Here is a 27,438-nt window from a genome sequence, read left to right on the forward strand (position 1 = left end):
ATCTTCATGGCACTGTTACCTTAAGCAATTCTAGATCTTGTCTTTATACAGGTAAAGAGCAAAATAACAAATTACTAATATGATACAGTAACTGGCCAAAACTGTAACACAGTGTGGTCACCACTGTGTGGAGGTATTGAAAAGCTTAAGAGTACTAAGTAAATAACCAATATAAGCATCCAAGGTTTTTGATATAACTAGCAGGCAATGTGAAAACGGCTATATTGTATCTGAAAACTTAAGATCAGTTATCCAAAATTACAATGATTTAATAAGACAAAATTAATTCACTACAAACACCTAATGAGCACAAGCTTGTATTCACTTACTTTGTTAAAACAAGCACTCACATATCATTCCCGTGTTCTTTAAGAAAACTGCTTAACCTAACCATGTACAGAGATAGGCAAAAAACGTAAGAGAAAGGTAGCCTTGCTAAAAAGAACAATTCTCTATAGACACAGAGAACAAGAAGTTAAACTGCTCAACTGAACAGTCTTGCATTTTGTCTTGTCCACTTGTTTTTCCTCAAAAAACTATTAGACCGAGAGAAAAGTCAGCTCACGTCAGGCCATTAGATACCCTGCCTGGCAGTTCAGATGTTGTACCTCACTGTAATTTAGGACAGAATGTCTCAGTGTACCAGAGAACATACAAAGGTATTGATATATCTGCAAATCATAGAATCAATCATAGAAACAAACCACACATCTCTTAAATATCTCCAGGGATGGCAACACTACCACCATCACCCTGGGCAACCCATTCCGAAGCTTATCTACCCTCTCCTGATTTCCAATTTAAACCTCCCCTGGTGCAACCTGAGGTAATTAATTTCCTTGTCTCCTATCACTTGCAACATGAGGAAAAACTGACATCCTCCTCACTGCAATCTCCTTCAAGGTAGATGTAGACAGCATTGATGTCTCCCCTCAGTTTCCTTTCCTGCAGGCTACCACAGTTCCCTCAGTCACTCATCACATTTCTTGTATTCTAGCTCCTTCACAAGCTTCATGACCCAGTAGAAGCAAAATGGTTAAGGTAAAATACTTCTATCTCATCCTCAGTAATACCCTCAGCAGGCCTTCAGAAAAGCATACCAAAATCACTCTGTGTACACTGTTAGGGCCCTTCCACTCCAATGTTTTAAAATCCAAATTCACTTGCTTAGTCATGAAAATTATGAACAGAAATTCAGGAGTAAGGAAACAATGGACGTGAGCACATCCATGGAAGCCTTTTAAGCACCATTATCTAGCCCACATCTCAGCATAAACATTCACTACTTGCTAGTCATTCATCACTGACAGAATATGAAAACAGCATGTAAGGCTGGCACCAAGCATGTGAGCTATGACAATGCTGTACAAGATTTCCTGTACTAGACCAGTATTCTGTATGAAACAGGGGAGCATGTTTCAATATACCTAGTACGCTTAGATCTTTATAAAACATTATTAAGGTTACAATACGCTTTTATTGTGCAGTGGAAAGAAAACAAACAAAACAGAAATGGTCAAGTTGTTGGGACTTCCGTGGGAATCTAAACTGCTGCTCCTGTTTCAAGCAGTTGGCAGTTTGGAAGTTCACGTTTTACATACAGAATTGCATTACACATTACAAACTTACACGACAAAACCAACTTTTTCCACTGCAGGCGTAAGATAAAAAACTACATGTCTGTTCTTCAGCACTCAGCCTATACAAAACACACGTTTTATTCAGATTGTGTAAAATACTGTGAGTAGAAAAACAATGACTAATTTTATGATGCCAATAAGTGAAAAATAACGCTATTCAGCAAAAGATCACAGAAGAACAGATGTAATTCTGACAGATTTCCAAAAGTAATTGTTTTACTTTCTTACTTTTGTACTGCAAGCTCTGTGTCGAAGGTAAGGGTAGTTCCAGTGTTGACCAGAAATACATATAGCTTCATGATGATTTCTTTAAGTTTCTGAACTTTATCGCTTCCACTGCTAAAATCATTTAGGAACTGTAAATTAAAAAAAAAAAAGGGTCAGTTTCACATAGGAGTTATAAGAAGTATGTACTATACAATTTTTAGCTATATAGAGGGTGAACACACTTATATTCCAGTTCTTTGTTACTAAACACACAGATGCTTCTCCTACAAGAACCATGGGCACAAGAAGCCTTCTGATTTGTGAGCGGGCTAGAGAAACACACGGAAAATTGCACTGGGGATGGACAAAGAAGGGAGCGGAAGACAACTTTCAGTTGAAGAGGGGCAACATCCCAGATCATTACCCAGCTTTACTTAGTTATGAAATACATTTTTAAATCCCCTGATAAAGTTACTCCTAGTTACCTTTTCATCATCATAGTATCATAGTCACATGCGGGTTGGAAGGGACCTTAGAGATCATCGAGTCCAACCCCCCAGGATTCGAGCCTCTTGTGTAGCAGAGCGGCACTTCTACCACTTGTGCCACAGGGGGGATCTTCTGCTCTTTACAAATACCAAAATGGTCTGTGCTCTAAGTATTCAGTCCCAACGTACAGCAACAAAGTCTTGCTACTGGTCAATACTCCTGGGCGCTGTTTTTCCCACTCATATAAAAGGAAACATCAAACTCCCCCTAAAAATAGCTTTTAAAAACTACTAGTTAACTACAAACAGAAGCAATCAACAAATCTACAGATTTTTCTGTTTTTAGCACTAGCCAACTTTATAGCCTTAATTACTACTAGCCACTATCAGCGATCAAAAGACAGTGCATCTCAGAATATTTTCAGTCCTGTGCCCTACAAATTTCTAGATGAACGTCTATAAGTAAGCACTTTTCCAGTGTACGTATCAGAAGAAAACATTTAATTGCTTTGTAAGTCCTTCTTAGATATGTTATTTTATCTTTGAAAGGCTTCATACTTTTCTCTTCTGCTCCACAGAAGCTCTTAAGTTTGTGAATAATTTCTTATGTGCTAATGGAGTAGCTGCAAAAGTACAGTATCACTGCAATCACTAATGCAATGCATTTTTTTATGTGAAAAAGTTATGAAAAGCTAAGATGTAGAAATTTTAGCCTCAGTTATATTTCTTTACCATTACAGAAATGACTTTTTGTATTAAATTACTTTACAGAAAGTATAAGATGCCCCTTTCCCTGAAATAAGAAAAGAACACATACAAGATCTACACATCTAATTCTACTATCCTAAAATGATCTTGAATCTGCATTTATCTTTGTCTACAGAACAAAAAGCCTCATAAACCATACAGGAAATAACAAACCACTATTGAACTGTGCAGGGCTAGGAAGGTTGCTCTACCAGATGAGCAATTACAGAAAGTGATTAGTTTTCTTCAATGACTTTAGCACTGAAACAAGCAGAGACACATACTATATCAAGAAAGACCATCATACTGAAAAGAGAACCATGTCAAATAAAAGAAACGGCCTCAGTAGAGAATACACTCCATAAAGAAACTTACTAAACAGATAAAAACTCCCAAATCTCAAGAATAAACCAGCTGTAATTTATTATTCATTTTTCTGCCCTAAGCTATATAATAAATGAGACTAAAAATACACAGAAATGTATTTTCCCAAAAGGCATTATTTGTGACTATGCTCTAGGTAAAATCAGAAACAGAAACATTAAATATAATGATGAAACAAGCAGCAGGGAGCACCTGTTCCCCACTTAGTCAAATAATCGCACTATATCTAGTTTCCAGATAAAAATTACTTCGCAAAATCCAGTGTTATTTAATAGATAATCTGTGCGGAAACATCATTCTGTTCATGTATAGAAAGAGAAATTTCAATCAATCCTCCCGTTCTCAACACCACAACTAACCATTTAAAGCACTGAAAGAATATATATATATATATAAAAAATATATTTATGGCAGCATCTGTCATGCATGCATCAGCAGTCTCATAGTTGCCAGCTTTAAGAAAGAATTACCTTCAGGCGCTACACGAAGCTATCACCTTCTTCAAATACAAGAGAATAAACGTGCATTTGCTTCACTGGATTCTGGCAACAGAGCAGCATGGCTGTTCAAAACTAGAGAAGATCTGTAAAGAAAATGTACAGAATATAACTATACATAACATTAAAATATCAGGATTTTATGGCTACTATTGTAGCCATCACTGCAATATATGTATGACAATGCCATAGAGGAAGATGATGTGGTATTCTCTTTTATTTCACAGAATCACAGAATCACAGAATTGTAGGGGTTGGAAGGGACCTCTAGAGATCATCGAGTCCAACCCCCCTTCCAAAGCAGGCTCCCTACACCATGTCACACAGGAAGGCGTCCAGGCGGGTCTTAAATATCTCCAGAGAAGGAGACTCCACCACCTCCCTGGGCAGCCTGTTCCAGTGCTCCGTCACCCTCACTGTAAAGAAGTTCTTGTGCACATTTGTGCGGAACTTCCTATGCTGTACTTTCATCCCATTACCCCTAGTCCTATCCCCACGCACTACTGAAAAGACACCAGACTCACAACTATGGCTCCCACACCTCAGGTATTTATAAACCTGGATCAAGTCCCCTCTCAGCCTTCTTTTCTCAAGGCTAAACAGACCCAGTTCCCTAAGTCTCTCCTCATAGGGGAGATGCTCCAGGCCCTTCACCATCTTAGTGGCCCTCCGCTGGACTCTTTCCAAGAGATCCCTGTCTTTTTTGTACTGGGGAACCCAGAACTGGACACAATATTCCAGATGAGGCCTCACCAGGGCAGAGTAGAGGGGGAGGATCACTTCCTTCGACCTGCTGGACACGCTCTTTTTAATACACCCCAGTATGCCATTGGCTTTTTTGGCTACAAGGGCACACTGCTGGCTCATGGTTAATCTGTCGTCCACCAGGACGCCCAGGTCCCTCTCAGCAGAGCTCCTCTCCAGCAGGTCTTCCCCCAGCCTGTACTGGTGCATGCAATTATTTCTACCCAGGTGCAAGACTCTACACTTGCTTTTGTTAAACCTCATCCGGTTTCTTACTGCCCAGCTCTCCAGCCTGTCCAGGTCTCGCTGAATGGCAGCACAGCCTTCAGGTGTATCAGCCAATCCTCCCAACTTCGTGTCATCAGCAAACTTGCTGAGGGTGGTCACTATCCCTTCATCAAGGTCGTTGATGAAGATGTTGAACAAGACCGGACCCAGCACAGACCCCTGGGTTTTTCTTAGATATGTTATTTTATCTTTGTTTATTAACAATGTCCTCTAGTTACAAGTCCACGCAAAACTGCTACACACCTGAGTCTTTTTTCATATTAACTACATTTAAAATCACTGTAGCAATTTTCAGTACGTACCAAAAAGTTCACCAAAAAGAACTGCCTGAGTTTCCATTAGCTTTAACTACTTTTTCAGAACCAGCACAGAATTCTTACGTGATGCTAACAGCAACACAAAAACAGCGCGTATGCTATGCTGAGTAATCAATAGTTATATCTTGCAGGTGAATCCAACAGGCACCTTTAGGAATAAACTCTCCTTTCCTTTAGATAACCTTGTTAAGCCAGTCACATATTTGTAATACATAAGTTATCTTTTTTTTCTTTTTTTTCTGTTCTTCTTATAAGCTGAAGATATTACCAGACGCAGCTGCTCGTCAGTGGCATCCTCGCCAGAGGCTTCCCTTCCCAGAACTGCTGTTACAACTACAACCAAAGTGAGACAGATCAGCAGTCTTTTAAAACTAAGTTAGCTCATTTTAACTGTTATCAGTCAGATAACAGAGCTGAATGAGAAAGAGCCCTTGGCAGGGAAGGCAGTGACAGGCAGTTGGGCTCAGTAACCCACTGAGTATAAGTGCCACAACAGCAGTGAGCAAACTGCATGCTCAAACTCTGAATTGCAACAAATACTATTTCTACTCTGTTAATGCTCTAGCAGGCTTTCTGAGAAGATGATCAGACACTATAAAGGGTGATAATCCATCACTAAAAATAGGATCGCTGAAGCCCAAAAACCATTAGAACATGTAACTCATTTTACACAACTCGTGACTAAGGGTAAATTGAAAACAAACTCTCTCCATCCCAAATTTGCAAACATTATGATCAAGGAGAAAATTACACAACTGTATTTTACATGCATAGAACAGATGGCACTTTGTCAGCAGCTAGTTATCTGAGCTTTTTAGTTATCTTCCTCCCTCCTGAGCCTCCTTCTTTCCACCTATTCAAAAGGTACATACATCACCTACTCAGAAGCAAAGGTGCAATAAAATGAGAAATGCAGTGTGTTTAAGTATCACAGTTGGAAAACTACTAACAGAAGTGTCCCTCTTTTGGCCATTGGGAATAGTTGTATCTAGACAAAGTATATCTAGCAGTATTTGCTTTAGATTGAAGTAACAGACATTACCACAAATAGTAAGAAACTATTACCACAGAGGCAGTCCCCAGTACTATAACCACTATCCTTCTAATTTCTTTGAGACCACTAAAAAGTTAGAAATCAAGCATTGCTTCTACCACATAACAAACAAGTTAGCAATCAGTCCTGAGGGAATTGCGCTACGCTGACTGGCAGAACAAATTTGTGTACTCAAAGAATAACAGAATGGGTTGGGTTTGGATGGGACCTTAAATATTATCCAGTTAAAACCCCCTATCGTGGGCAGGGCTGCCCCCTACCAGCTCAACTGCCCAGGGCCCCATCCAACCTGGCCTTGAGTGCCCCCAGAGATAGGGCACACACAGCTTCTTCAGGCAGCTGCGCCAACACCTCACTGCCCTTCAAGTGTTTAGTGTTCAGAATTTCCGCCCATCACCCAACCTAAATCTTCCTCATGCTGTCATTGCTAGGTTACTATTTAGAAAAGAATAAGTAAAATAGAGCTTACCCACTCTGAAGGTTGTCACAAATTTCACTAAGTACTTTCCACAGTCAGAGGAGTAAGGTAAAGCAAAGTTTCAAAGAACATATGTTTTGAACGCTGTGTTCCCCTGTACATTTCCTGTTGCCTACTGAGAGCAGGCTGCAGCCCCCCCTCCAGTAGGTACCTTCCTGCTGAGGACACTACTAATCTCATCTGCCTGTTTTCGCAGATCTTTAAGAAAAATATTGAGAGCTCTTGCTGCCCTTCTCTTCTCTGGACAGAGCCTGGCTGAACGCGTCCAACAAAGCCTAATATTAGTTAATGGAGGAGATATATTAAATTCATTCACAGTTGTCTAAGCCTCCTTTCTTTGAGAAGTCAGGTTAAAGTAGAGCAACTCAAGCCAAGTCAGCTACATATCCCACAGATTGCTTTTTGAGTTAATCCTTAACTTAATCCTAGAGTGAAAGTCAACAACTATCAAGTTTCAACAGAATATATACCATTACTTTCATTTCTTTTCTTTTTGCATTATTTCAGTATTCTGAAGAGAATTTCACAATCTTTACTGTAATACTATGACACAACATAAGTTCCAAGCTCTTCAGTGCTTCATTGCTGAAATTATTTACAACTATTTTAATAGAAGTTGAAAAATGACAACATTTGACAACTACCAAAGACAAAGAGGATAACTGTATAATTGGAAACTGTCCTGCAGCATTATGTCTATAGTATATATTATCTTTCAAATTATAGAAAGCTATATGATCGACAGCCAGGAATTACCAGCAAGATCATTAAATGCTGAGAATTTAGAAACAGAAATTGCTGTAGCAACTCCCAGAACAGACAGAAGATGGTATAAATGAATATAAGAAAAAGAATGAGGTGACTGAAGCAAAGGTAAGAATAGCACCAAGAAGAAAAACCTTCAAGAACTAATTCAAATGTGTATTTTGTTGTATTACCTAACACCAAAAACAGACATGAATGTTATGCTGACAACGTAACATTTCTTTCATTGCTCTGTACTGTGTTTACATTGCAATAGAATTACATCTGCTTGACCTTACAAGACTGTCCTATCCAATATAAACTTTGAAGCAACTGGCTGTGTTGATCAATACTTTCAATGCATGCTGTTCAGAAATCTTGAAATGTAGCTTACTTAGTTCAGAACACATTCATTGTTTCTACATCTGTAAAAGGAAATGAATGTCTGTTTACAGACCTTTCCTTTTTGTAAAAACACCACAGACGTCATGGGTTTCACAGCACTCCACAAATAATCCTAAAGCTACATTAGCCATCCATTCCTGCCATTAAGTCCAGAATCCCTGCTCCATTATCCAATTCTGACTGTTCCACTGCTTCACAGCACAATTCTGTCCAACTTCACAAACTCGAAACACTAAAATCAGCATTCAGAGCAGGACAAAGACAAAGTCAATGCTTATCTACACTGCTTGTGCTTAAAGGGGCATTACAAACCAAATTTTAACCATCCAAGTTACCAAAACATTTTTATTTAACTACCTAGAATTTAAACTAAACTATGCCAAAGTCACTGCTTCTCTTTAATCCCAGGGGTTTTACATTCCTTTTACAGAAACACATCAGCATTTAAGGGTACCTTGCTTTTAGTGCCTGGGAAAGCATTACTTCATATCTGCAAAGTGCTGTACTCATCAGTGCTTCATCTCTGAGATCAGAGAGGACCAAGATGTGCAAAGTCCTTCCTTCCCACCCCACCCCCACATATCTCCAGGTTGAAAGAAATACAATTCGAGATACAGACAGAACTAGCTTAAGTAGCCAAGCAAATCAGAACCCCACTATTCATTCAGAAGCTTGCAATTCCACATCACTAATTATCAGGCATTCATAAAGCTGTTTGGGAACATCACCTGCACAATGCTAATAAAGGAAAGTTTTCTTATGAGGATCTGTTGAGGCTACATTGCAGGCAATACTAGATATTGCCTCCAGTATGAATCATAATTATTACCTGTGATTACATGGGTCCAGTTTCTCACATTAGATATCAGTGTAGATAGAATTCTTACCTGCCAAAAGAGTAATTCATCAGTGGCAGTCTAGCAAGTCCAAAAACCAACAACAGTAACCTTGTGTGCTATTTCTCACTCACTGAGTTATCTCATTCAGAATGCACCTCCTTTCAAGGAGAACAGGCCTTTATTACCTCTGGGGATAGAGAACCAACCTTGGGACACAATTATTTTATTAAGCTGTCTCATTTCCATGCAGCAAAACTTCAGTTTTGCCTTTGAGATGCCACAATTTCTGTGATTTTACTTTACTTTCCCTCTAAGCAGAATTTCCTACTTCACTTCAACTCAGGTAACTCTAATAGACCAAAGAACTTGACTAGCACTTAATGTTCCTTCCAGCTGAGTCTACTTTCTTTTGCAAATCTGTATTTTATCTATACTTCCTTTGCTTTTTCAGGTGCCCTTCTAAAAGTGATCTCTTCATCTAACTTCGACACCTCACTTCACAAGCAAAGGATTTTACAGCACACTTCCTAATATCAAAGGAAAAGGAACATAGAGACTAAGGCTGAAGATAAGGAAATTAACAGCTCTCTTCACGTAAAGCAATGTTTAAAAGCAGACTCCAAGGAGCTTCATTCAGTACTGCTACCAACGCTTCTAATCAGAAGCATCTTCATTTTGCAAAAGGCCACTACCATCACCTAGAACAGACAAGATGTCTTCACTGTGATAGCAAACATTCTTTACCACTGTTTTTAGTAGCACAAGCAGTTTAGTTTAAAATAAATAAATAAATGAATATTAAGAAAAACACAATGAAAATGCATACCCTTATCTAGACAACTTACTGTTCAAAGATAACACTCCCTAAAATGCACTTAAATTAATATATCATAGAATGGTTTGGATTGGAAGAGACCTTAAAAACCATTCGGTTTCAACTCCCCTACCATAAGCAAGGTTTCTGCCCACTAGATCAGGGTCCAGGGCCCCATCCAGCCTGGCCTTGAACATTTACAGGTATAGGGCACCCACAGCTTTGACAGCCTGTGCCAGTACCTCACCACCCCCACAGAGAAAAATTTACTTCTAAGATCTAATCTAAATCCACCTATTTCCATTTAAAGTCATTAGCCCTTGTCCTATCCCTACAGTCCCTAACAAAGAGCCCCTTCTCCAGGTCTCTTCTGTGGCCTTTCAGGACCTGAAAGGGGCCTAATAGGATCCCCTTGGAGCCTAGTCCTCTCCAGGCTGAAGAAGTCCAGCTCCCTCAGCCTCCCTTTAAAGAGGTGCTCTGATTACCCTTATTTTCTCCTCTGGACCTGCTGCCAACAGCTTCAAGTCTCTCCTGTGCTGGGGTACCCAGAGTTAAGTACAGTACTGCAGGTAGGGTCTTACAAGAGCTGAGAAGAGGACAACCACCCCCCTCAACCTGCTAGTTACATTGTTTTGATATAGCCCAGGATGTGGTGGGCTTCCCTATGTGGTAAACACCAGTAAGAGCCAGTTCTGAATGGGACACGGGAAAGAAAATTCATTGCTCATCCCTCCAAAAGCTTTTAACCAGGCCATATCTAATAGACAAGATACACTTTAGTGTAGGTGGTGATCCGATCTCCCTTCACCACCTTACAAGTATTAAAACCTTGCTCAGCGTCATCTTCATGTAAGGTTGTCAAACCCAATATATGCAAGGTGCCACCTGTGGTTTTATTTTCAGCACTGAGATGCACACAGGCACAGAAGCAGTCAATTAGAGCATCTCCAGCAGTCACTACATTGTTAGCAGTTCTCAAACTCACTGACTGGTCAGCCAAGCAAGTCTCTTCTGCTCTTAAAACAGGAAAGACACTGCAATTCCCTACTTCCCAGCTCACTAAAGAGGAACTTGAAAACTCAGAAGTACGACACAATTTTCCTTATTTTTCTTTCTGGTTTCTGAGGGTTGATTTTTATTTTTAGTTTTTGAATTAGGCATTTTGCAAAACACCACCTTCATCCTTTGCTTTTCAGGAAATACAATTTACACCACGCGAATGCAGGAGCAACTCTGAATTACATGGAAGCTACCTCTGCTCTCCCTGTTAGTGATACCTTCACCATCCTCAGCATCAATGGTGGAAGAGCAAGAGATCAAAAGCAACTACATTTGGGCAGGTAAGAAAACACTGTATTAAGGAGTAGCTTTAAAATTTATGTGGTCCAAAACAACTTGCAAGAACTAATGTATTCTAGGAAATAGTTTTAAACACATTTATGAGGCAACAAGCATATTATTAGACATTATATCACGACTCCATATGTATATAATTATAAAACTTCAGTTCTGAGGGTTAGCATCTATTTATATGATTCTGTTCACAGTATTTGAGGAGCTGCCAAAATACAATTCATGTATGAATCAGACAATTATTCTCCCCTCCAACACTTGGAAAAAAAAATAAGGGGGGAAGAGGGGGTGAAGTTTACTAGCTTTTGCAAAACCCCAAACCTCACATCTCTTACCTGTTAGAAAGCAAAGTGTCTGCACCTTGGTTAACAAATACAAGTCGGAAAACAAGCCACGGTTTTCTGACATTCTTATTGCTAGGAAACAGCTTACAGTTTTTAGAAGCACTCTTTTTTTGTAGTAGTTTGTTAACTGGTGGAAACAGTCTTTCCACAGCTGTTTGCAACTGTGCTTTTGACAAAAATTAATTGAAGGTTGAGCCAGTTTTTTTCGTTTTTAAAATGTGTAATTTTGCCATTTCAAAAGCAAACGCAGACTATATATCTCCCTTACATTACAATGATCAATACTTTACGAAAATGGTGCTCTTCAGTATGTAAAGCTTCAGGTGGTTTTATTCAAGTTACTGACTCCATACAAGTGGGAAGGTTTCCCCTGCAGAAATGAACTTTTGAAAAATAATTAGCATGTAAAATCTTAGTGTTTGCAAACAATTCTGCAAGGACCAGCCAACAAGCATTCCTTTCCTTCTTAGATCAAGTTCAGACTAGTCAGCATCAATGCTTCTCCTTCACTAACCCTTTCTCTGGCTAAGCAAGATCAATCAAAAACACTGATTACAGCCTGAGCACCAGCCTTATGAATCCCTTTCTTCAGCCAGTTCTTCTGATCCTCTCCCTGCACCAACTTTCTGCTGTGCAGCTTTCCATTTATATGCTGTAAACTGGATTACTTTGCTGGAACAGCTTAGAAAAGGAACTCTTTCCAGGACTGTGGAAAGTGTATAGAGCAACAGCAGTGTGTGGAGACAGGACAAGGGGAACAGCCAGAAACTGGAGCAGAGGAAGTTCTGCACAAATGTGCACAAGAACTTCTTTACGGTGAGGGTGACGGAGCACTGGAACAGGCTGCCCAGGGGGGTTGTGGAGTCTCCTTCTCTGGAGATATTAAAGACCTGCCTCGACACCTACCAGTGTGACGTGGTGTAGGGAACCTGCTTTGTCAAGGTGGTTGGACTCAATCTCTGGAAGTCCCTTCCAACCCCCATGATTCCGCAACTGCTGTCTGCCACACAGCCCTACAAACTGTTACTCCACAGCTAAGGGCAGAAAAAAAACTGATGGATACAGGGGATAACCAAGTCAGCACTGTCACCTAAGAAGAGAAGTGAAAATTTTCAAAAGGCATCACTCAAGTTCCTAACTACACATGCCATTATCAGGTACTAATTAAATTCTTACAAGTGGTAAATGTTTAGAATAACATTAAAGTTTTCCAGCAGTGAAGGAATCAACCACAGTCTTGGTAAAGCATTAACTGATTAAGCAGCTTCCAATCTTGTTTCAAACTTTTTTCCTCATAGTTAGCGTTATACCTATGAACCTCCTCCTATTTATCAAACTCTATTTGGAAGTACAACTACATGAAACAGACGAGCAAAGAACCAGTAACATGCAGAATTGACATAAACCACAACTTCCCTACGAACACATTGAAAGAAAATCATAACTAGATTCCAGAAAGCAAATGGGATCCTGGGCTCCATCAGGAGAGGGGTGGTCAGCAGGGATAGGGAGGTGATTGTCCCTCTCTACTCTGCTCTTGTGAGGCCCAATCTGGAGTACTGTGTCCAGGTGTGGAGCCCTCAGTACAAAAAAGACATGGAGATTTTGGAAAGGGTCCAGAGGAGGGCCATAAAGATGATCAGGGGGCTGGAGCACCTCCCCTATGAGGACAGGCTGAGGGAGTTGGGTTTGTTCAGCCTGGAGAAGAGAAGGTTGCGGGGTGACCTCATTGCAGCCTTTCAATACCTGAAGGGAACTTACTCCCAGGAGGGGAGTAAACTCTTCGAAAGGGCTGATAATAGCAGGACACGGGGAAATGGTTTTAAGTTAAAAGAGGGAAGATTTAGGTTGGATGTCAGGGGGAAGTTCTTTACTAGGAGAGTGGTTAGGCCCTGGAACAGGCTGCCCAGGGAGGTTGTGGATGCCCCGTCCTTGGAGGTGTTCAAGACCAGGTTGGACAGGGGCCTGGGCAACCTGATCTAGTAAAGGTGTATGTTTGTTGGCCCTGCCAAGCAGGGGGGTTGGAACTACATGATCCTTGAGGTCCCTTCCAACTCAGGTCATTCTGTGATTCTGTGCGATTTTGGCACATCAGCTATTTGCATTTTACACAATTAAAAATAACTGTCATGTCTCTACCAACATCAATCTAAAAGATAAGAGCAACATATTGAGAAATGACAACAACTGCACGATGGGCATAAAGAACATAATATCTCAAGAAAGCATTCAGTAGCTTTCAACCAGCCTTCTTTGTCTTTCCTGGATAAATCTTTGGCAGTTTCAAACAGCTAACAAAGCACATCAATAAATCCCTCTGTGGAATATTACCAACTTAAGAAATAGACAATCTCAGAGGTTAAAAAAAAAAAAAAAAAGATCAAACAAAAAACCCAACCCCACACCCACAAGGATTTATACACTAAAATTGCACCTCTACCTTATTCAACCCCAGTTGTGGTGTTTGCAGTCAGAACATTCATGTGAAATTGCTTTGTTGTATTACACATGCTTTGTTCAGCTTAATGGTATTTTGCCTTCGAGTCTTTCACATGACATAAGTAAAGGCAAACTTACACACTCCACCCCCTCTTCTCGCTCTGATTGGGACGTGAGAATTCCTTAATTATATTTTCATTTTTTGTTTAAAGAAATGTTTACTGAAAGGAACTTAAGGCAAACCCGATCAGTAGGCAATACAAGTACCCGTACAAAGTATGTTAAATTAGAATAGACAAATAAGTCATCTTGAGTTTACAAGCAGAATGCCTGCAATCTAACATAAGCATAATATATTTGAAAAGAACTGCTAGTCCAGTTACACAATGTATTCTTACATAAGAACCTCCATTTCATCTGAATTTAATAGAAATATACACTCTGGAGGATGAAACTAAAACTATCACTAAAAACACCATTTTATCAGTATAAACTGCCTAGGCCAAACACAACTACACCAAATAAGGATCGATTGCCTACACTTTTGACATATCAGCACTAACAGCAGGCACAAATGAACCCAAAACAGAATGTGAGATAAAACACTAACATTCATAATCCCTGAAGTATCAGAAAACGCTGAAAGAACAAAAATTGCTGCAACCATATCTGCAACATCCATAACAGACAAAAGAGCATATTTGACAGAGCATAGAACAAACATACTCATCTGCCATCTTTTTGGTATGAATAAGTTCCATCATATAAAAAAGAGAACACGAGCACAATCAAAATTTGAGCGGCTACCTCAATTATTCACAGACATCAGACCTCAGAAGTGCCATTTAGAACTGATCGTTTTGCTGAAAGTTATGATTTCTGAATTTGCAATGGAAGTAAAACTTGCTGTTCAATTACTTCTCCAGTGTCAATTTCTACCTCAAAAAGCCACACTGCATATACATCTATGACTCTGTGAATCTGTGACTGCCTTCAACCTGTTCAAACTGAAAGCACAATATTGGCCTTTTAAGTGCATTTAATAATGAAGACTGCTGTACTGTGGCTCTATCACACAGTCACTCTGTCCAAATAAAAGCAGGCAATTCTAATAATTCTGCTCCCCACATGCTAACAAACCTTTCTTAATCTCCTGAAAATGTAAAAATACCACGGAAAAATAACCCTTAGGATGTAAGAAAATGAGTTATTTCATAGTATGTTTGGTGGCCCATCTAGGCAGGGGGGTTGGAACTACACGATCCTTGAGGTCCCTTCCAACCCGGGTCATTCTGTGATTCTGTGATAGCAAGAAAATGAAAAATTTTCTAGATACACCAACTACTATAGATTATATATAGCACGTGGTAATCACTTCACCTTGATGTGATAAAGGCAGCAGGCCTGGCTGCAAAATCAGTTCCCAGAAGAAAACGTCAACATCTTGGACACACATAAAAAGCTGCACTAGCAACTGCCGCTGCCTGAGTACACAGTTTGAGCTCAGAACCCTACTGGAAAACACACACCTGTAGATAGACAGAAGACAAGCAAGAATTTTCCTCACAGCCTGTAGTTCTCCTGGTCAGCCAACAGTGACCAGCCCCACCTGAATCTGAGTGAAAATTTTATATCAATAATTCTGTTTTGATATTTCTATCAACAACTACCAACAATTCAGACTTAGATATTGTTATTAATGACTTAGATACTTTAAAATGCCACTGGCTTCAGAAAGCATTGCTGAAGTACATTCACTTCCAGTTGTTCCCACAGAAGAAAATAGCGAATGTTTTCTAACTTATCTTTCAACTGAACTCAGAGCTAAATTAAAAACATATCTGAAATACAAGTTAACTCACAGACAAGTGACTTTCACAATAGCCACAGAATCCTTAACTAGTTCATAAAATAAGTTATTGTCAGTAATTTCTCAATCATCAATCATCTTTATGACTAAGAGAACACATGAGAGCCTTTCAGCATGTTCACCCAAATCATTACTCTGACGAATCAGCTACAAAACACACATTAACTCTAGCAGCTAGGTTAGTAATTTCCATATAAGTGATACTTTTTTGCCTGCTGGGTATCAGTTTATTCAATCAGGTGATATAACACAATCTTATTGTAAACATGTCTCTTATAGCCAAGTGTTTGCTTACTTCAGTGTCGATCACCTGAGTGTGAGAATATCAATAGTTTATGGTCTAGTGCAAAATTAGTAATTTTTTTGGACAGTTTTCACCTTTCTACCATTTATTTTTCCTCTTCAGAAATTCTTCAAGTCATATCATGTAGCTGTGAACCCAACATCGGGAGCACAACTGCCCTTGTGCAATACACATGCAGAAGGAGAGGCATGACAGCTGGGACAGTATCCAAATGACTGTGGAGTAGCTCAGATGACAGCCGGGTATGCACGCTATGGCTCAAAGCACCCACCTTAGACAACGGTTTTTCATTTCGACTTGTTTCACTTAACCACAATATACGAACAAATCCCACCTGTGCAATAAAAATCTCCATATCCTCACACCGTCCTAAGCCAGCCTTCTACTGAAACTAGCTGCTAGATTAGAAACAGAGACTAAGGAACACACTGACAACCACTGACACTACAGTTTAAGATAGTGAAAATTTCTGTCAAGCAATCCCACTCTGTCACTGTCCTATCAAAAGGAGAAAGACACGTGCTATTCCTCTCCTTTCACATACACTTACCCCATTTAATCACAATAACTGAAACTGCAAGTTTACACGTGGTTTAGAAACTGTATTTTTCACCTTAACTCTCACATAGCTGTACATAACCTTAGCTGAATTCAGATCCCACACAGGGACAAGCAATGTCTTAACCAGACACCACAAAAGACCTCAAAATAACCAATGTTCTCTTCTCCCGTAAATGCAAATCTGCCTCATATGCTTCTAATTATAAATATGGTAACATGACATGGGGACAGAGCCAGCCCCTTGAGTAGGATCCAGAGACTACTAACCCAAATCTGTGTCAAGCAGAAGGCTGGGTCAACAGACTACAGCACAACTCTGCTTTGCTTACAGGAAAAAAAACCATACAAACTGCATAACAGTAATATACTTCCCAATTGCAGTTAAGTCTACCTTACATTAATGCATTATCCCAAAAGTTCCTGCTCGTATTTCTGGATCTATAACTGGCACAGTTGAAGGTCCTTACTCCACATTCACAAGTTAATTTTTCCTTCACTGCTACAAACCATTTTGACTTTTAGATAGCATTTCAAATAAGTACCATTAGATCCTCTGCAGAGTTTAATTTAAACTAAACTTAGTGAGTTATGTGTCTCATTTCTTTCTTGTGTGCTCTCTTTGGCACTAAAGCTAATGTGAAAATAGATAACACAGTTCTTTGTTCATTTGCTTTATCTTCTAAAAACATCCAAGGTCCTAAACTGCTTTAGGCTTTTGTTCTTTTAAGAAGTTTGCAATTTAAATATATCACAAGAGTAAATGTTTCCTTTATTGAAGTCCTTGTGGTACCCAGTAATCCTAAAAACACTGACCAATAACACAAACCTCAACAGGGAGCTGCCCCAGCATTATTTTTCCAACAGAGGTGAGATATCTTCCACGGCGCGATGAACCAACCAACTTCAGAAGCACAGCACTTCCCTAAAGGCTGCCATGCCAATTACTTCACACATTTACTTAAGGGAAGAAACAATACACAGCCTCCTCAGTCCCTCCCATAATGAGGCAAAGGTGAAACTTTCAATGTGAACTCACCAAATGGTTCATTGATAGAACGTCCTTCTTCAAACAAAAAGAGTTTTTCCTCAATAAAAAGGTTGAGATAATTACAGCTTTAAAGAAGGGGGGGAAAAAAACAACCCTAATATTTGGAGGTTGTTTCAGAGTATTTTGGTTTTAGGCACAATTTATCTTTTTAAATCTCTAGATAAAGTTGAGGCGTCACAAGGACCTGTCCCTGCAGCTCTCCCACTCACCCTTTTACCCTCAGCCAGCAGTCACTCACAACTCCGGGGGGCATTGAGGACGAACAGCAGCTCAGCCCCGCAGAGCCGCCTGACAGCACGCTCACAAGCAATAATAAGAAAACAATGGGAAAGCTCGGCACACGCTTCCACGGGAGCAGCAATAATCAAACACTGCAAACGGCGGCAGCGCACCGGCCAACACGGCGCTGCCGCACGGGCTGAGTCATTCCCCGGACTAACTTCGCAGCGCAGCCCTCCCGTGCCAGCGGACCGCGGGTAGGGAGCGCCCCGGCCCGCCCGCACCCTGCCGGGAGCCGCCACCCCGCGGGTTCCCCCACCGCCCCGGGGCCGCAGCCAGCACCGGGCCGCGCTCCGCCCCCGGCCCCTATTGCTCCGCCGCCCACCCCGCGGCCAACCCCTGAACCACCGCCCCTCGCGATAGCCCCGCTAAAGGAGCCCCGCCGGCAGCCCCCCCAACCAGACTCCCCGCGGAGGAGGCGGAGCGGGGCAGCGGAGGGGCCCTCACCTCCCCCGGTGCCACTTACCCGAGGGTCCGGCGGCCCCGCGCATCCTGCGGCGGCGGAGCCCACCTCCCGGCGCGGCCAGGCCCCGCTGCCCGAGTGTGGGCCGCCTCGGCGAGCGCTGAGCTCGGGTGGACGGCGAGAGCACGGAGCGGAGGGGCGGGCGGCGCAGGGCCGGCCGGGGGGAGCGGGACCGGGGAGCCCAGGCGCAGCCGCCGCCGATGTTTGTTATTGTCGTCAGCCGCTTCCGGCGCCGGCGCATGCCGGGAGAGGGCGGCCCGGAGGAGGAACCGTGGGGCGGAAGCCGCGGTGGTGGCTAAAGCCGCTTGCAGGGGAGGGTGAGGAGCGCCCGAGGCCCGTCCGGATTTAGCTCTCTCCATGGCGGGTTGATGTGTGGGAGGCTGTATTCTATAGGGCTAACGTGTGTGTGTTCAACTCTTCCCTGGCTGAAGGGTGCGCTCTCCTCGCTGTCTTGGCACTGCCTCCTTGTGGGGGTCGTAGAGAAGGGCTGAGGCCCCTGGGCTCGTGGAGGGGTTCTAGCACACAGCCGTCTGTGAGCCTGCTCTGTATTCCGGCCTCTTGTGCCTGTCTTGTAAAAGCGAAAATGAACTTTACACACGTTGCTGTCGGGTTTCTCTTTTACTCTAGGCTTCCTTGAAGGGTTTTAGCCACGTAAAAGCAGATTAGAGAAATGTAAGGAAGGTTCGATCTGAACTGTAGATGGGTTTAGGGGTGTTCTGTGCAATATTCCCTTAAAGAGCAACACGTGGCTGGGCCGTGCGTTCTGCAGCGCCACGACCTCTGCTTTACCAGAGTAAAGTAAAGAGTAAAGTAAAGTAAAGAGTAAAGTAGAGTAAAGTGCGGCCTGGCCCCGTGAGCACCTGCAACATGTCAGTGCACTATTATTGCTGTCTGAGCTGGAACCAGGGCATGGGGAGGGCGCAGTGCAGTGCCAGCTCAAGTTATTGCTAATAGTTTTATACCTTCATCGGCTAAACGCAGCTCTGTGAACGGTAAACACTATACAGCCTTGCTTTTTGTTTTGATAGAGGAATTTGGGAGCAGGTTTCAAGACTGCGAATATATTTATTTATTTATTTGGACAATTTGCAACTTCAGTTGACATAAATACAGTACATGGGAATTTTCTAATGCAGTGCATAGAGTTGAAATCAGGTGTTCAACTCAAAGATCTGGCTGTGCCTCTTTGCTTTTATAAGCCCTCACTTACCAGAGAAAAAGAGTCCTTGCTTCACAGTCATGTGTTACTTGTGTTATCACTTATGTTTGTGAACAACTGTTTTCAAGGATGAAGTACAGGAGGAGTAAAATTTCATCAAAAATCTCTGACCAGCACCTTGAAAGCTCACTAAGAACTGCAGCCACTGCCATTGAACCAGAATGATGTGGTAACTTCACAACAACAGGGTCACATACCCACTAGTTCTGTGTTTTTGTCAGTGTGTTTTAATAAAAAATGTTAAAGATTAAAATACTTTTTGTTACCCATATACGTGAACTATAGTATATATTTTATGAGGGCTGCTGCAAAAGTAGTGCCTGCTGTTTTATTTTATTGGTCTGCGGTGTCTGAGGCAGATGCTGGTGGTATGGCAGTACAGGTTGAACCTTTCCACCAACAGTCCATTACATGTTTTTGCTGTGTGACAGATGGCAGCAGAGGAGCACTCTGAAAAATGGCATCTGACATGGCAGCACAGTTATTTAGTACAATAACTAGATAGGCTATATACAAAGTTCAGTCTTGAGATTTTCTCGTAGGCCTTTTCAAACCTCACACACACAGCCCTTCACCTAACTTCTTGTTTTGCTTTTAGTTCATCAGCTTGTAAATTATCCGTTCTCACAAGCTGGGACAGGTTTCTGACTCTCACAGAAGCCCTTGGAAGTTCCTGCTGCTGGTTTGAAGAGCTGCCCATCTGCCTTCCCTGTTACAGGCAGCTATAAGCACCCATGGCCTATGCAGGCAGGTGTTTGTACTTGGAAAACATTGCTGCTGTGGGATGTTGAAAGCAACAAAGCATCACTGTTACCAGGTGCTGCCTTGTGGCACCAGGTAGATGAGCATGCTCTCGCTGCTGCATCCTGTTGGGAAGCGTGGCCTAGTTACCCATATCCTGAAAGATGCTTTTGGCACCTCAGAGTACAGCAGTGAATGGAGCTGAGAAGCACTGTTACTGAGAGGAGCAGACAGTTTAATGGGAACTACCGTACAAGCTTCTAGCAGCAATTCAAGGCAGATTTAATTTTAGTCCCAGTGGTCAAGCTCCAGTTCTACAGATGCTAAATTCTGCTTTGTGTATCTCTTAAAATGTTCTTCCCTTTCATAAACTCTTTGAGTGCAATGCACCTGTAACATGAAGAACTTCACTGAACAAGCACTGTCCATGCTCTAAGTGGGCATGAACTTTAACCAAGGTTAAAACATAACTTTGAAATGTATAGAATCGTTAAATTTGGAAAAGATCTCTAGGATTTTCTAGTACAACCATCAACCCACCACCACCGTGACCACTAACCAAGTCCTTCAGTGTCACATCTCCATGTTTCCTGAACACCTCCAGAGACAGTGGAGGTGTTCCTCTCATGCAGCTTGCGCATCTCTCACCACCCCTTCTGAGAAGAATTTTTTCATATCTAACCTGACCCTCTCATTGTGCAACTTAAGACTATTCCCTCTCATTCTGTTGCCGCTACCTGGGAGAAGAGTCTGATCCCCACCTTGCCACAACCTCCTTTCAGGTAGTTGAAGCACCAGAGGTCCTCATTAAAGTTGTCTGGCCAGGGAACTACTTACTGAGGTGACCTGATGCACATCAGCAAGAAAAGCTGATAGTAGGTATTCTAACACAAGCTGCAGTGCCACTAGGCCTGGTAGTTTTATGACAACACGTTTGCAATTCATGCTCTTAGCAATTGCATTAAGGAAGGCTCAGGGTACCGAGGCACTATTTGGTCTTTGACAACACGTGCAGGACAGCTTGATTTCAGTGCAGTTCGGGAAGGACTGAAGGAGGAACAGGAGTCAGCAAAGCACTGCCAGCAGAGCAGGTTAGTCTGGCTTGTTCTTGTAACATTTCATTATGTTGCTTCCTCTCAAAGCGATCCAGGAGACTTTGTGTCAAGCAGCTAATTACCGGGCTTTTTCATGAGCCTGTCTGAACAAAAAAACAAACCAAAGTTTAACATTATATCTAGTACATCTGCCCTGAAAAGAAGTATTTTATGAATATTCTTTTGCTCCAGGATATATCAAACGAAAGGGGATAATTCTTCACATTACAAAGTGCTGTGCCATGTTTAGGCTATTGTTCTTTCAACATATACAGTCACCTATGGTTTTTTGTTTGTGGGATTTTTTTGTTTGGTTGGTGTTTTTTTTTTTTTTTTTTACACTCTGCAAAATTGACCAGAAGTCTGAAGGAGGTTTTCACTATGTGCTTTTAATAATCAATCAAGGGATCGATTTCCTCAACCTTATGTTTGTGTAGCTGTAGTTGGGGAGCAAAATGAATGGGCTACTCTACAAGGGCAAGTGAGCTGGGAGCTCCAGCACTGTGGACAAGGGGCACAGTTCCACAGCACCAGAGGGAGGTCTGGTGACCAAATCCAGATTGGTCACTAGCTTTTTTCCAGAGCACTGACTGTCTATAAGTCCTCAGTAATTTGTTTTTGAACAGTCAATGACTCAGGAGCAGCTGATGCCATTTTTGAAAGCCCGCCACTCCCTCTGGACCTTTTATGATCATTCTAACCAGTAATTTAAACATCATGCAACTCTTCCCAGTATGTTTCTTTAATTCTTTCTATTCATCATCTATTCACAAAATGGAACCTCAGCTAGCAGAAGATCAGATAGTGCATGGAGACATTGATTTAGCAGTGAACCTGATTGACAATCAGAAGGTTTTGAATTCATAAGTGAGTAACTTGATTTTTTTTTAATTTTTTTTATTTTTTTTTAGTTTATTACCCAAGGTTTATGCATGAGGGCATAGTTAGCTTCAATTTAACATCTGGATCATGAGATCAGGTTTTGATCGCAAGCAGAGATGCGCAAATGACGTTTAAAACTCAGATAAAATAGTCAGAATGGACATACCTTCAGAAGTGGTGAAGAAGAAGAGCTTTGAAAGGGGCACAGGCTGCCTGAATAATCACATTAAAAATCCTCTGTAGTTCATTTTATGTGTAACATAACAAATGAACTTTCCTACCACCTCTTCACAACACACAAGGGATGCTGAACACAGCAAGGCCGAGAAAGTAATGCACTAAAAGAACAAGAGTATCACTATTTGCAATTATATAAAGACAATATTGTATTAGCATTACTAAGTATTTCATGTTATTGTGAATAAAACTTTTTTTGAATGTGTAGCAGCTTTATACACACACGTATATAAGCACTTAAGTCATATTTACATTATACATTTATAGTTTTAAATGTTGTCTAATTCCTACTAACAAGGAAGTTTATGTAAGCAGATATTTGGATTGAAGAAATTATACTGGGAGTTCACTTGGCCCATGTTCCAAGAAAGCTGGGTGGCTGTGTTTTTCCTTTGGTTTTGGTGTTGTTGTTGCTGTTGTTTTTAAATGTGTGAGACAGCTCTTTTCATTTTACAGCTATGGCACAGGATATGTTGTCCACACTTGCAGAACAGAGTTCAAAATACCTAATGGTCTTCTTGTTCACATCCTTAGGTGATTTGTATCAGTCACTGCCCTGGATCAGTAACCATTAATTTGTAAATGAAGGGGTGCAGACTTATCTGTTAGGCTGCAGCTCCTTGCAACCAGCTTTACTTCTCACTGTATCCCCTGGAACAGCACAGAAAGGGAGGTTCAAGAGGCAGAATTGACCTGGAACAGGATTTTGGAGCTTAACCGTCTGGAAACCCAGGCTCAAGTCAGCCAAGCTCCCAGCACCCTACCTGCAGCAAGATCTCTCATAACAGACAGCCCCAAGACAGTCTAGAAGTGTACAAGTCTATGTCCACTCCTTCTGTATTTAGATTTTAATGTGTAGTCTTCTAGTTTTTAAAAAGATAGAAGTGTAATTACATATAATCTAAGTCAGCAATTTAGGATTTTTTTTTTCCTTTTTTCTTTAAAACGTTAAAAAAAAAAAACAGATCCTCTTTTATATTAGCCTATAACCTCCCTCCACCCACAAGCTTTCTATTAAGATAAACTAGCAATTTAAGATAAACTAGCAATTTAAGATGCAGAAACTCTCCCTTTAATACATTTTTAAATAATTTTATTAATTATATTCAAATTAATAGGAGCCTTTTTAAAATAAAACATAATACTCACTTTGTGCCTGTATGAAGATGGATTGTGAAAAGAAAATACTATCTATTAACATATTGAATAAACTTTTTTCCCTTGCTCTGACAAGCTATAGCATTCAGTCCCTTTCGTTTCGTTTTTATTCCTGAATGAAGTGGAAACAAAACTATCATTTTCTTCTAGCTCTCAGAGTCTCAATTCAGTGAATTAGTCATTGACCTCAGTTAATGGAATAAACTGGAAAGATTATTCTCTTCATCTCTAAAAGAGGCTGTACATATCAAACATCCTTAATTACCCATTTAAATTATTTTAAAATATTCTGTAGGAGTACACTGATTTAAACTAAGTTTTAAATCACTTAAAAAAAATCTGACTATTCTGAGTGCACTTGCATTCATTACTCATTCTTAGGAGGTTTTTTTTATATTCATTGATGAGATCAGGCGTGGGTGCTGGCAGAATCCTCTTTCAGAGCTTTTCAGCTTTGGAATTTGCTCTGTAGGAGAATAAGAAAAATATGTTAAAAGCATAACCTAACCATCATCAAAATTGTGAATAGGATTCTTTTCTTGAAGACTGGTTTGGGTTTTCACCCTTTTTTGTGCATATATGCAGAATGAGATTTGTGCACACTGTTTTGCATGTTCAATTTGATTGTGAAGGTACAAGTTTCTGCAAGTAGCCTGTGTTGTTTCATCAAATACATAACCTGAGTCAATGAAGTCTTACTGGTTTGGCTCCATTTTCATGGAACCATTCAGAGAAGGAACAGTGTTTTTATTTGATTCTGACATCTTAAATGAATTGAACTATTGGAATTTTGATGAAAACTATGGCGCAGTTGCCACATCAAACTATAGATTTGATTCTTTTATCTTCTTTTATCCATTTGTCATTTTCAAACATTGCCATAGTGTTAAAATTCTACTTTTTAGTCTTCTGAAGTTTTCCTGCTTTTCACATATTGTATGTCTCCAAGATGTCTCACTCAAATTATTAATCCATAGCAGGGGTCTAGTAATTTCCATAGTTATCAGTAGAGAACTTTTATGTCATTAGCATATTCAGCAGCTTGTTATAAGCTGAGCATTAGCTGTAGGATTTGGGGAACTAATGAGCAATTGACCTCTGTCTTGACTGGCTACACACTTCAGGTTTCTACTTTTTCACGTTTTCTAACTTCCAGATCACTTTGCTGTTATCTATTCCCCTTTCCTTTTGAGCTGACACATGATACTGGTTATCTTTGTTGTTGCAGCTGTTTAATTTCTAACTTTTTTTTTTTCTCCATATAAGTATTGAATCTGGATAGGCTCTTAGTGCTAACCTGCACTAGATTATGGAGTTGGGGATTCTGTTCTGCTTTATAAACCCACTGTAAGAACAGTTTCATCCACATTCATCTTTGAACTTACCTTTTCAAGTCAGTTCTGCTCATTAGTTTTACCTTTGGAAATTTACGTGAAAGGAAGCACTAGGTTTACATGCATCATCTTACCTGACCAAAGTACACCCATTCTGAATGTGAAACAAACATTGCTGGTGGTCACTAAACAGCCATAAATTTACCTTCATGAATTAGTTAATCTAGATTTGTCTGCAGGATAAGGTGTTTTTTCCAGTTTGCTTAGAAGAGAGTGTTTCTGAAAGACAGGGGGAGAACCTTTGACCGTAAGCTTTAAAGTCACTTTTTGTAATGACAGCATTACAATAAAAATAATCTTAAATTGCAGGTATAGAGTGGCTAGAGTACTACTCAGGCATACTCTGAAGAAAAGCACATCTATGTTGACACAGGAAGTAGCCATTAAATGGAGGCAAGTAAAGGAAACCACAGAAAACTTACTTAAGAAGTAAGCTCAGCAGCGTGCTTAACATAATTAGAAAGAGAGAAGAAAAGTGAGACAAGTGAGAGCAAGCCAGATCTGTAAGTGGAATTAGTTGCACTCCTCAGCTCCTGGTGACCACAGCAAACCCTGAATTAACCTGGTGAGATAATTTAGTGATTTCTTTTTAGCTATATTTATGAAGTCCTCTGGAGTCCTCTTGTGAAATGCACTGGGGGTATCTCAGAGGAATTTTTTTTTTTTTTCTCATATTTTTAAGCCATCTTGCTGTGGCAGACTTTTTTTTCCTTATTTCTCTGAATCAATATGTATTTTCAGTATTTAGTAGAAATAAATTGATCAAGCTTACCGTGCACAGATCTGGAAGCAAGGCCTGAGCTGTAAGGCTTCAGCCAACAATTCTTGGTACACGTGGTATTACCAAAAGCATTGCGTTCTTCTCAGACCCAAATGAGCAATCAATTTACTTCTTTTTCTAACCATGTCTGTGTATCTTAAGTTTATTCTGTTCAGGCTTATGGCTGTTGAAGACAATATGCAACAGGAGTATTTGTGTAGGCACAGTAACATTCTCCTGGCATGAAGTTCATCTTAGAAAACACTGCTGCTCAGTCCTTTCCCTACAGAAAATCTATAGGATGCATAGCCAGCAACAATATGAAGTACATTAACCTCTCAGTTGAATAATACAGTCTAGAATTACCTATTTCATGGATGCTGGGGTTTATTGGTGGCAATGCTATACTGTAGTTCTGACAAAGCAACACTAGGGGACATCGTTAGTCTTTACATTTTTTTTCTAGCTGAAAGCAAGGTTTCACTCCCTGAGAGCTGGAGAGCTTTAAATGTACAAGTTGTGAAGTATATTTGGGAATTAAATCCTCTCGCTATACACAGTTTCATAAGGTTTCACACTTCCTTTTCTGGATTTTTTAATTATGTATATATATATAACATATATATATATTTTCTTAGGAAATAGAGTAGGACAGCAATCCCAGAGCAGACAATGGAATGCATACATTAAAACCAACACAGCGGTCTAACAACCTGCATGTTAGTCCTATATGTGTTTGGTTTTTTTTAATATTTCTCTTAGTTTGTACATAACCATTTTTCCACTATCTAATCTAGCAAGGATTAATTTTCTCTTTTAGCATTTTTCATTGAAGATAGATATTAGGAATTACTACTGAGTTGTGTCTAGCATGTAGAACGTTGCTCAGGCAGTGTATCAGGAAGGACTTCTATCTTTTGTTTCTTTTACTGTCCAATGAGTACAAAGTTATCTGAGAGTCATTTTCTATATGCAAAAGGACATATCCTTGAATATATCTAATATTCTAACAACAACAAAAAAGTAGCAGTTCAGAGGTCTAATATAGCATTACATCAAATGTTTTAATAGGAAGGTATAGATAATTTACCATCAAGACACACAGAGACTTAATTTCACAAAGGACTGAGGTTGCATTGCATGGTTTCAGTGTTACGTTCCACTTCAAAATTACTATATTTAAAGATCAAAAATAACAATTTCATAACAAAAAAACAAACAAACAAACAAAAAAAACTTGGACCAATTTCTTTTTTTTAAAAGCAATATTTAGATGGGATAGACATCTCTGGCTTAGTATTTTAGAACAAAGTAAATTCAGATTTACGGAATTACTTGTTTTCTTTATAGTAAATGCATTAAAACACTTTCAGAACCCCAAGCTATTTAGATAGATAGATAGATAGATAGATAGATAGATAGATAGATAGATAGATAGATAGATATAGTTACTTGGTAAGGCAATAGACAGGACAAAAAATAAGGCACACTAATTCTGTCGGGTTACAAACGTTGTTTGCATTTGCCATATGGGCCTCCCTGAAGGGCAGGGTGAGACTTAAACATAGTCTTTTATATTAATCTTAATCATTAGCTAGAAACCTATCATTGAAATCTTATCATTAATTTCTGTAAGCCAAATATGA

General features: G+C 40.3%; 1 protein-coding gene across 4 annotated transcripts in view; it reads right to left on the reverse strand.

Annotated features, from left to right (window-relative positions):
• The window catches only part of RB1CC1 (RB1 inducible coiled-coil 1), a 68,463-nt gene extending 49,919 nt beyond the window's left edge, over positions 1-18,544 (reverse strand). The window contains exons 1-4 of one of the 4 annotated variants that reach the window (XM_015855605.2): positions 18,311-18,512; positions 8,823-8,880; positions 3,937-4,049; positions 1,869-1,996 (exon numbers count right to left, since the gene is read on the reverse strand). In XM_015855605.2, coding sequence (XP_015711091.1) covers positions 1,869-1,939 — 71 coding nt within the window. In that variant the 5' untranslated portion in view covers positions 1,940-1,996; positions 3,937-4,049; positions 8,823-8,880; positions 18,311-18,512. Of the gene's footprint in view, positions 1-1,868; positions 1,997-3,936; positions 4,050-8,822; positions 8,881-18,310 lie in introns of all 4 variants that reach the window. The other 3 variants (XM_015855607.1, XM_015855604.1, XM_015855606.2) reach the window with 3 other exon arrangements.
• Positions 18,545-27,438: the final 8,894 nt, after the last annotated feature.

This window comes from Coturnix japonica, chromosome 2 (assembly GCF_001577835.2).
Source record: "Coturnix japonica isolate 7356 chromosome 2, Coturnix japonica 2.1, whole genome shotgun sequence".
In the NCBI taxonomy this organism is placed as follows: domain Eukaryota; kingdom Metazoa; phylum Chordata; class Aves; order Galliformes; family Phasianidae; genus Coturnix; species Coturnix japonica.